At 37.7% G+C, this 12,115-nt stretch overlaps 1 protein-coding gene across 1 annotated transcript in view; it reads right to left on the minus strand.

Moving 5' to 3' along the window:
- KPNA1 (karyopherin subunit alpha 1) overlaps window positions 1–12,115 on the minus strand; it is a 56,417-nt gene that overhangs the window by 42,972 nt on the left and 1,330 nt on the right. The window contains exon 2 of the mRNA XM_084299215.1: window positions 1,444–1,577. Coding sequence (XP_084155341.1) covers window positions 1,444–1,572 — 129 coding nt within the window. The 5' untranslated portion in view covers window positions 1,573–1,577. The remainder of the gene's footprint in view (window positions 1–1,443; window positions 1,578–12,115) is intronic.

Genomic DNA, 12,115 nt, shown 5'->3' on the forward strand with positions numbered 1-12,115 from the left:
CCAACCTGCTGCTTATTTCTCTCAGTCTTCTCTGGAGAAAAAAAAAAAAAAAAAAAAAAAAGTATGCAAAGCTGGTACATCTACACCAGCCCCAGTTCAGTGATAGGCATCCTTGTGAAGTGCTGTTTCTTCCAGGCTAATGGACAATGTGCCCACCCAAGCTTTTCAAACACTGCTCATACACAAACCTAAGCCAAATTTTACATGTTGGCAGTTTATGCAAAAATTCAGATGCTTGAGATTGTTTTTGTGGGATATAAAGCCAAATGAAAAAAAAAAAAAAAAGACTTTGAACAAGCTTCAATAAAAGGTCAAAAGATTCTCCCCACAGAGGCTGAAAATGCAAAATCAATGCTAAGACAATAAAACAAAGAATATATTAAAAATATCAGAACACAAAACTGAGTACAAACGAAAACAAGCAAGTCAAAGAGTAAAGCAGGTTCCCTCACATAATTAAACCACAGCTCTAACTAGCAGGTGCAATGTTAGCTCTGTCATCCTCAATGCCAGTCAAGCATCCCACTGACACTCCCATGTGCCAAATACATAAAAATAGAAGTACCTGCACATTAGGTTTGAAACTGTTGCAGTGGTAAAGGAACATAACAAAAGACTGCTTGCAGCTCCACTTCCACTGCATTCTGTCCAGATAGGACCTACAATTTTCTTTAAGAGAATAAAAGTACTACTACACTTTATTTAGGCAACCTGTGGTAATCAGGTACAAGGGAGGTCAGAGGCACAGATAAGAGATTCCTAAAATGACTTCTTCATTTTCCTAATTTAGTATCAGCTTTACAGATAAGACCGAGTACATTCTGTACTACCAGTGGTCTGGAAATACTGCCTGCTGTTCCTAATTAAAACCTCCAACAAGAAATCTTGCAATTCGCTCTCAGAATTCTTCCCGAACTAGAGACTTTCCTTGAAAGTGCCTGGTATTGACACTATGAAAAGGATATTGAATGGAACAGATTACAGAGTTGACCAACCATTCCAAACCTAAGCACGTCACTATCTTTAACTCAACATGGATAAAAAATTTTTTTCATTTCACCTTACCGCTGTTTAAATGAAGATTAGAGCCACCACAACTCAGCTAGCAGAAAATAAAAGTGGGAAAAAAAAAAAAAAAAAAAAAAAAAAGGATTCCTCAACTACCTCCAGCGCAAGGTCAGACAGCTTTCCAGAAATCACCGTTATTTCCAAGCTGCTCTGGTCAATCTTACACTTGAGTGGATGATGAGCACCCTCACATTTTGTACTTCCCGAAGAAGAGGCAGTACAGTCTGCAAGTGACCGATTTCAGACTGACCACATATGAACTTGACAGGGCAAGAACAATCAAGCAAAGCAGCTTTGAGAGAAGCAAAAAAGTAGACAGTGCAAGACGCAAATGTTTAACGACTGGTTATGGTTATCACAACTGTAGTACAGTACCTGCTCCTCTCTTTTTTGCTTCCGTAGCTGAAGACCCTCTTCCTCCCGCCTGCGGCGCATCTCATCAGGATTCAAAGATTTGTTCTTGTAGCTCTTCAGTCGGAAATTCTCTTTTCCTGAGGTCGTCATGATTCCTTTAAATTGCAATTAAAAACAGAATCAGTCAGAGAATGATTACTCTTCAACAACGCATTCGTTTATGGTCCATCTCTGTAGAACCTCTCCATGCACTTCCAGCCACTGCCTCCCTATAACCTGTCACCTAACTTCCAATAACTTTGAAGGTGTAAAATGACTTTACAGAATTTACACTTCAGTGTGCCAGTTTTTCCACATCAGACCACCAATCTTTTATTTTACACTTTGAGATTGCAAGACATAAGTGAACCGTTTTATTAAGAAGGAACTGAGATTCTTCTGAGATTCACTCAGAAGTGAAGTAATCTTAGCTCCTTCTTAGCTTAATTCACTTTGGAAGTCAGTAGAGGCTTCCCGCACTTCAAATTCACATTTTAAATTAATTCAACACACTCTCATGTTCCTTCAATCCAGACAAGACCTACAAGAAAAAATTAAATGGAGACAGACACATTTCAGGCAAGGATGGTTTAACCACTGAAAAGACTTGCTTCTGCAAAGAGAAGTGCCATTCTTACCCCTCTTCCTCACCCCCAGACTGCAATCCTGTTACTGTTTATACAGAAGAGCCTTTCTTGAGTCTATTATTTCCAATTGCCAGTTTTCCTATGTAACTCAGTAGATCAAAATTAATATCAACTCCTGACAATTTTCACATGTACAACGATGCACTTTGGAGTTACTTAGCATAAATCAACAGCTATAAAACTGAATCGAAAGACTACCCTTAAACCAAATGGGCTGTGGATCAGGTCTCTACCCTCCATGCTCCACTCTGCTACTACTTCTGGGGCTGTTCAGCCTAAACAAGAGAAGACTCTGGGGTGATCTTATTACAGTTTTTCAGTACTCAAAGGGGACTTATAAAAAAGACAAGGATAATGGCAGGACAAAGGGGAATGGTTTTAAACTAAAAGAAGAGAGATTTAGACTAGAGTTTAGGAGGAAATTCTTCACTCAGAGGGTGGTGAGACATTGGAACAGGATGCCCAGAGAGATTGACGATGCCCCATCCTTGGAGGTGTTCAAGGCCAGGTTGGATGATGCCCTGAGCAACCTGATCTAGTGGATGGGGTCCCTGCCTACAGCAGCGGGGTTGGAACTAGATGATTTTCATGGTCCCTTCTAGCCTGAGCCATTCTGTGATTCTCTTCCATCTCCCCTTTAAATCCAAACAACATTAGGAATAGAATTCTAAAATCTCTCCGTATTTCCATGAATCTTCCTGCAGGTACAGAATGCACAGTATGTTTCAAATATTTGAAGCTCTGTAATACGCAATTTAGGAAACTATCCTACATATAAAGTGGCTCTTCAGGACTTTTAAAGGTCTCTTTCAAATGTCTTAGTGTATTGTATTAGATACTCTACCCACTTCAAATTCCATAAGCACAGAATCACCAGGTGACAAACGATCTGTTGTGCACTTTATTTTAAAATGAAGCAACACAGGTGTACAAAAATTCTCAATAGCTTTGGTTACCTTTTTTAAAATATATCAGATGTATACCAGAGTCTACTCTAACCTCCTTTCTGTTAGCACAAAGAGTTTTAAGAGATTAAAAACAGTGGCTAGCCAAATGCGTTTCTTATTAGAGCCTCTTTTTAAAGTCACTGATACCTGACAATCATGTATAAAAATCCTGATATTCAGAAGAGATGCCAGGTATCCCCTTCAAGCTGTGTTCCACTAGGCAACATTTGAACACTGCTAATAAACACAACACTACTGCATTCAAGACCAGCCAGTCACAGGTAGCACTGAATGCAACATGAAAGCCTGATCACATAGGTAATTCAGCAGCCTAATTCTGCTGTAAGGACTCTTCCTAAAATAGCTTCTTTTTAACTGAAAATCCTACAAAATCACAATCTCAGAACTCCAGAAGTTCCCTACATCATTCGTAACAGCTGCATTCTTCCCACATGACTATATTCTTCATGTGTTTAGGTGTCTAAGCTTAAAGTTTTCACGTTTCTTTCAATATGCTTGGCAGTAACATTATTTGTTTCCTGGTTTTAGGTTTTTCAAATGGCTACTACCTGCACAGTAAACAGAGAGAGCCCTGAGTTTTTAATGTTTTAACTGTTAATATAAAGGCCAATACTTTATATATTTTAGAGTCGAGAAAATGAACTAAATTACCAGTTGGAAAATACAAGCTAAAAGGACACATCTAACAGGAAAAAAAAAAAAAGGCTTTGTAGCCACCCTAGTCAATCTGCCCTTGAACATGAACACAGGCACACACAATAGCCCAGATAACATCTCCGGCCTCCTGGGACATTACTAATCATTCTGTGCTTTTATCTGAAACATCTTAAACTCACAAGATTAGATTTGCCTTCGTTGGGGATTTCAGGACTTTGATAGTCCTGTAATCATTCCACATTTTCACTTTCAGTCCATAAAAGCTCACAGTTTATAGAAATTCTTCATTTCTTATTACTAATTTCACCTCATTACTGTTATGCAGTCCTTCCATATGATGCTCTGATGTTTCTAAATACCAGTGACGTAATCCAGCTTCATCATCAACAAGTTTCCTTATCATACTCTTCTTCCTCATATATGTTTTTTTTACCTCGTTTATGTCTATCACACACCTTAATATATCAGTTCCTTTCAAATTTGCTTCTGGCTTTGAGGAAATAACTTCCATTTAGCTCTGTCAGCCTTGTCCTCTTGTGTTATTTATCATCTTTATTGAAAATACAGGCATGGCTTTTATTAGTTTATTATTTGAATTCTGACTTTACCTCAACTGCTCTACCTAAAGGCTTCACATTTTCCCCGTTCTCTTTTATGTTTAGAACTTCAGAAACATGACATCCTCTACAAGCTTTAGCTGTAAATTTTGGCTAAGCTTATTTCTTACTCCCAAGACAAAACAAGCCTTTGCTGACTAACCCCCTTTATTTTCTGAGCGATCAGTACACTTAAAATCCTTTCACAAGCATATTGCGTATTACATTGGAGTAAAATCTTCCTACAAATTCCCACCAAATAACTAGGAAGACAGTTTTTTTCCAATTAAAGGCAGAGAAATTAAGCTTCCTTCAGCATTTGGAAGTTCTCAAATTCAAGTAGTAATGAATTCAGAAATTATTTCATAGTAGTCCCTAACCAGCAGCATATCAACAAGGTCCCAATGCGTGGCCATACAACCATTTTATATCTCTGCCTAATTTGTACAGTTATTCAATCCAAAGTTATTTCCTAAAGGGCTCTATAATACCCTCAATAGCTCCTAAATCTCAGTCTGAAGTAACATAGTTCTTCTGTTGGTTCCCACATCTACTGCCAGCATCTTTAGACCTATTCCATGTGAGCACGCTTTTTTTTCTTTAGGAGTGAAAATAAAACAATCTTACATGTATGTTGGTCGTTACAGTCACCCAAGAATTACTTTCTGTAAAGATCCTTTTCCATCTTTCAGGATGTAGCCTTTCCCCCAGACTAAACCAGATAGGGGAATACTTCTTTCTCACTCATCTCCAGCAGCTTTGTTGCAGCTTAACTGAAAATCTTCCAGTGGTCACTTTAAATTCGCCCATGGTGAGTTCTTCATAGTAAATCCTGGATCTTCTCTGAACTATCAAAATTAATGCTCCCTCTGGTGAAAGTCTGTGGTGGTTGTCATGGAAATGTTCTACGAATCTCTTCTTTCCTAAAGATAGCATAGTATTTTCCACATTTCTCGATGCTCCTGTCTATAGATAAAAATCTTTGGTGACCCTGGGAGTTTTCATGATGTACTCTTTGACTTTTTGTGCAGCACCAGCCCAACCCCATATGACCCCCTCCTCAATTTAGCTACCACGAAAAAAGTATTTTTTAATAAATGAAAAAACACCATCTATTCCTTAGTGTCTGCATTCACTAAGGAAACGATGTTCCCTGTTTCTTTTGCTTATCAAGACAAAGGCCATATCAAAAGTGGAGGTGATCAGAGCAAAAATTTCTAGGGAAAGGAAAAGTATTGCATTTCTCCTCACTAGTCAAGTCAAAGAACTTCGGTTTGCACTGTGAAATGTCGTCACTTGTTGCAATGACCTGCCTTGTCCCAAGCAACCACCTATACAGGGACAAAAAGGAACTCCCTGCCTTCTTAAATCAAGTATCAATCATCTAAAAGAGGGACAAAAATGAACTTGTCTTCGTAAACCAGGTATCACTGTCGCAGGAATGCCACATGACTATCACCCTTGGCTATTCCAACCAACAGAGATTTTTGGTTACTCAATGGCTCTGCCACAGGACTCTCTGCACCCTGGAGAACTGAAGTTTCCTCACAACTGTGCTTCTTAGTATCATGGCAAACACCTATAGCACAGCCTGTACAGGTGTCCTAGCAATTCACTGACTTCTGATTACAGGATGTATCACCTTCTGATGCTCTTAATGAAAGACTGGGAACATTTTTTAAAAAAAAAAAAAAAAAAAAAAAAAAAAAAAAAAAAAAAAAAAAAAAAAAAAAAAAGCAACCACCCTGAATGCAGCACCTGACTATTTGTTACTCTCCTCAGCCGACAAATCCAACATTTTGACCACAGGTGTATTTTTTTACCCGCAAAGTGTTTGTTTTAGAAAGCCTTGCTATTTTGCTTTTTGCCAATTTGAAGGCAACAGGTTCAGGATACTAAGAGAATTATTTAAATATTTAGGAAATAAGCTGTCAGCTTTCTTGCAAGTGACAGAAAACTTCCTAGTACACAGACATATAAAGACAGGCGCAGTCTTCATAGTAAAACCATGTCCTTGGCTTGGTATAAGCACTGCTCTGCAACAATTAAAACATCGGGGTGTTATCAGCACTCTTCTCATCCTAAGCCAAAACACAGCATTCCACCAGCTACTAGGAAGAAAATTAATTCTGTTCTAACTGAAACCAGGACAATAATATATGGTGTATAATGATACAAATACTACCTAGGGATTAATGCTATTTCCCTGGAAAAACTTTTATGCAGCATCCTACATTTGACATCATGCTAGAGAGATGAAACAACATCCACCAAGTCTCTGCATTGCTGACAGTGTTATCTGAGGAAAAAAGAACATACAGAGTATCAGTAGACTGACATCTCTCTTCACTGCCACCTCCTGTTGCTTGAAAACCTGACGTTGTGGTGAGGCTCTATCTGCTTCTTTTGTTAAATTCTGGGAGTCTATGGAATGCCCATCAGTAGAAACATGAGGGACAAGGCATTGATTTGTAATTTCCAAAGGCCTCAGACTGCTGTAAGCTCAGGACAACTAGAGGAAAGTATGTTTAACTAAGCTCCAAGAAGCTATTCTTCAAGCACAACACAGCCAATTTCTAGAACCTTAGCTTAACTTTCTCCAGCTATAAAACGAAATTGCAAAATATGTCTCACAAGGACTATAAAAAAAACAGAGTATTTGTAAAGACCTGCAAAGTAACTTTTGATGATGATAGTTCAAACACTAGCACTAACTAGGAAACAAAATGATCGCGTGAAATGAATGTTCTGTGGCTTGGGAAAGCTGCAGCAGCAGACAAGCCCTACTCACTAGAAGGAAGGACAGACCTCAGCGTACGTAGCACGGCAGGGACGCACACTCCGACAGCAGACCTCACAGAGGAACAAGCAGGAGCCACCTTCTGACAGCCAAGAGGTCAAAAAATTACAGGAGCTTCAAATGCAACGTAACATTCATGGTTGAATTCGGATAGAACATAAAGCCTTGAACCAGGGTTCAGAGTCTTAGGAAGCTGTTGTCAAAACATGGAAGTAGTGAGGGGATTTCATCACGGAATTCCCGCCCGTCTCCATTTCTTTCAAATCTGCTTTATTATGTACCCATTAATTTGCTTCCATAGAAGCAGAGAATCATTTAGATTGGAAATGACCTTTAAGATCATCCATCACCAGTTAATTCACAATCGCTTCTGTCTTAGCAGCTTTATAAATCTGTACGATAGTAAACCAGGTATTGATCCACTTCATCTACAATAAATACAGCATGTTCTCGCTGTTCTTTGACCACTTAGCAAGTTTGGCTGCTACTTGCCCAAAATAAGGTCAACCTTAAGTCAATTATAACAAAGCTTGAGAAGAGGCACAATTTCGCACAATGTGAAACATCAAATTACAGACTAATTAAAAAGCTCGATATTGACTGTTATGCTAATATAACAGACATGCTGAAAAGCAAACGGAGATAGAAAATAGGCTACACTGTAAGAACGACATGGAGAAGACCTGATGTTAAGTTTGTAGGGATGACACATTTCAAGGATTTCTCATCTTGCACGAGAAGGAAAAAAAAAAAAAGGCAGAAACAAAATGAAAATGTAATGCAATAAAAACAAAAATACAAAGGTGTTTTTGTGAAACAACTAAACCTGAAGGGTCAATTCAGCATGTTCCCAGGTAGCCTTCAGAAAGATCTTCTGCACTCACAAAAGCATAGATGGGGTTGCAGATTTATTTTTTTTTTTTTTTTAGATGTCCCCAAAGGTAGGCAAACATCAGTTTGCCAACCCCTATTCTTTTATCACACTGAAAAACACACAGAAAGAAACAAAAAAAAAAAAAAATCAAGGAAGCATACTCACGGTTGCAGCAAAAGAACTAACAGAATTACTTGGCACTTGGTGTTGTCTCAGAAGAGATTTGGCGCACCAGCCTGGACTACTTTTTAAGTGCACAGACACCTACAGAACTGGTCACTTCAGCCAATCTTAAGAAGTTTAATGATTACGTTTTTGTGGTGGCTTTTTTGTTATGTGGTTTTGCTTTTTAAGCAAGCAACACTGAAGAGATTAAGTAGTAAGGCATTTCTGAGGTTTATTAGAAAACAGTTTTACTAAAAAAGAAAAAACAATAAAAGATAGATGGATGCAGTATACCTAGTACTACACTGCAGATTCACTATCACCAAGTTATTTCTGATGTGGTTTTAGTCCCATTTTTTAAAGGTCTATTTTGATTTAATGAAGCAACAGATACAGCTTCCAAAGTTTTGGAAACCTTTTAATTTGAACAAGAGGGCCAAAAAACACTCACTCTTAAAGTCAGGGGAACTTAAAAGGAAAACACCTACAAATTTATTAAAAGGGCCTATCTGATCTGAATAACAAACACAGGTTTTTTCTGCTGCATTCAAAGCCATTGCAGTGCACACAAATCTGTTTAAATGAATGCTGATTTCTATAAACCCAGAGCGAACAATCAACCAAAAAGTTCCCACAAGCCATAAAACAAAGCAGCTAGTGATGGGGAATTAAACTTTTCAACCACATAGGATCACGCTAACATTAAAAAAAAATAACTTTATGCTAACATGACCACGTACATGAAACAACAAAAGTGATTACTCCTATTAATAAATTAAAATGCAACGCTTTTCTTTTAAAGCATAGATTCATTTTTATTTTCATTAAGATTACAGCACCTCCTCGCCACACTTTACAGAACGAGCTGACCCACAACGTATTTTCTGTATTTTCTCTAAAACCTAGGGCATTTGAAAAATAATAGTCCAATAGGTATCTACGTAATTTGACAGTTGTTGTCTGCTGGAAAAAAGTCATCATAAAATTTTTAACATGTCCTAAACATTCTTTGCAAGACAACAAGCGTGAACCTCTCAGCACTCCGTATCATGAAAATAATAAATCCCATACAATCTTAAACAAATTAGGTTAAAAAATAAACTAAATTTGATTTGTAGTTTCAAGCAACTTTTTTTGGGGGTTGTGAATGACCGCAGGCACTGAAACAAAACCTCTCTCTTGTATCCCCTGATGACAAATTTGCCTCCGACAAATTTATTGGTTGCTGTGACTCAGCATTATGAAAGGTATGAAATGTGCCCAAAGCTCTTCCGGGTAATTGGACACCAATGGCAATTGTAACTGCACAAAATAACAGTAAGCCAAAATTCTGCAGAATGTGTACAAGCTCTGGACATCAGCAACTGAAAGAGTTGCATAATACAGATGTATCAGCCACACCAAGCCAAAACGCCCAAGAAGTTTAAAGCTTGAGGATGCTGGCTCTGCCTCCCTGCGTTAGCACCTAGCATCCTTCCTACCGACTGCTCCTAAAGCCAATGAATGCAAATCTCCCTTCCAATCATTTAATACGAAAATAATAATAAATTGAGAACATACAGACAGTTAAACAGGCTACCGTGTATGCGTTAGCTACAAAGGAGTCCTACATCTTTTAAGAGGCAACTTCATCCTGCTTCATATTACTTTAAAAAAATAATAATAACAGTTTAATGATAATGACAAAATTATTATCTGGTATTTCTTAAAGGTACTTTGTGGGTTTTTTTGCAACCAAAAAGTGGTTTGTTCACCAAAGTGACATCTTCATACACCAACAGGTGCATTTTGTGTCAGGTGTAACCTCAGCACTGGATTTAGTAGGCTTACAGTGCCTTCTTTGGAGATAAATACATTCAGGATGTTTAGCCACAGGATATTTAATTCCAAAGCCAGCAACTCTTATCATCTCAACATCAAACCCAGATTGTAAAATAAAATAAATCCTCGCTTGTCAAACTGGTTAGATTCTCACAGAACATATGAATTCTCCTGCTGAGCCTGGCGAGCCGCCCAAACTACCAAATAAAAGCAGGAAAAGAAAGAATAACTATTCTAGACCATAAAGATAGTTTCAGCAGTTGGTGACTAGCTAAGTAAAATCTTATGAGATACGCTTACAACTCAGTGTGTAACTCTCGGTACACACCCAGGAACACAGTCCTGTTTCTTTCAGTTCTAATGCGTTTAGGTTCTGTCTCCTCATGACACTGAGCATTAATAATGTTTCAAGAAAATATTAACTTCATCCCAATACAAGAATTATTCTGGTTCCAAACTCCATTTACCCTTTTACAGCATGAATGGATAAATAGAAAAGTTACGTCTGATTCACCACTACTTCCTACCACTTCTTCCTACACCTACTACTAACATAATTTTTAAACACAAAATTTCTGGTGAAAGGAAATTCACTGTCCATCACCTGCCTAGACGACCCCTACTTTTTCTTTCTTCATAATAAATTACTGAATTCACACATTTAATACAGTTTGAGACATTCATGAGGTGGCATAATATGACTTCCAGTCCTATTGCTCTGCAGCTTTTCTATGTACTAGACGTTTTCACGAAGTACTTTACACTCCTTTTTGCTGTTTTTACAGAGTTCCCCTATGATCTTCAAAACAATTCAAAAGCACCAGTATTCCTGTGAGACTTATGTCTTGCTGTTGCATTTTGTATCATGAAAATCCCACGCTCATGCCTGGATATAAAACAGACCAATTTAATCCATTACTCACTTGACTTCAAAAGTTGTAATAGACTATGGACACATTTTATTTTTTTTTCTTGAGAGGAGAAAAAAAATGACTTGCTATCAGACCGTTGCCACTTATTTCTGAAGTTTATACGGGGATTTTTTTCTCTATTATTATTGTATTACTTAACAAGGAGTTATGTTTAGTGTCTTTGCATGAAGCTGAATAATTTTCCTATCAGTTCATCTTTAGTTCTTGTTCTCTGAAAGAAGAGGTGGCCTGGTCTTTCTAACTTGTTGTTTGTCTATGACATCATTCCAGAACCTCCTGTTCAAATATTTTAACCTCTCATAATGTTTTCTCAAATGAGTAATTCCTTTATTGTCTTTTATTTTCCTTGACTCGCTCCTAGCCTATTAGACTCCTGTGCACACTTACTCTCTTTGGCCTTCTGAAATATTTAAACAAATCGACTAAATTTAGCTAGTTACTGCTGCTGTTTCATTTCCGCTTCTGTTTCTAATTTAAATTAGAACCAATCAAATACAAAATAGGTGATGTGAATCATGGTTAACTGTTATATGTTATGCTTTTTCACATAAATTTGATTTTCATTTTTCTGGAGGGCACTGTTTTGGCTCCATTAATCTCACACTTCTTTCCACAATTTTTTCAACCTTTACAGTTGCCTTTAAAGACGGTTTCCTTTTGTGTTCTTAAGGACATGAGTTAGGCCCATTTGCCCCTCCAAGACATGAAAAACATCTGAGAAAAATCCACAATCTCAAGAAGAAAGAAACAAAGACATCAAAGCAAGGCTGCTATATACAAACAGGCTAAAATAAAACATACCATTCTGTTCACTTCAACTTATTCAACAGAAGAAAAAAGAAAAAAAAAAAGGAAAAGAAAGAAGCGCTGTAGCACTGTACGGAAACATTGAAGTTGTAATAAAGCTGCCAAACAATCCAGTTAAATAAACATTTACACTTTAGCGTCTATAAAGAGCATTTCAGGAACTTTTACAATATCTGAAAAGTTGAATGCTTTTTGTTGTAATAGTGTCTTTTCTCAGTGCTGTTGAAATGAGCTATGGCTGCCTTTCCCTTTCTAAACTGGAAGGCCTGTGACTTACGCAGTGAGCAGCACTGAGACCAGTGCGCAGACAGGACCACCAAGGCAAGCCAGGTCTGAACACTTTAACACTGGGAATGCATCAGGAAAAACCAATGGGTGGCACACTGA

This window comes from Netta rufina (assembly GCF_964035555.1).
Source record: "Netta rufina genome assembly, chromosome: 1".
Taxonomy (NCBI): domain Eukaryota; kingdom Metazoa; phylum Chordata; class Aves; order Anseriformes; family Anatidae; genus Netta; species Netta rufina.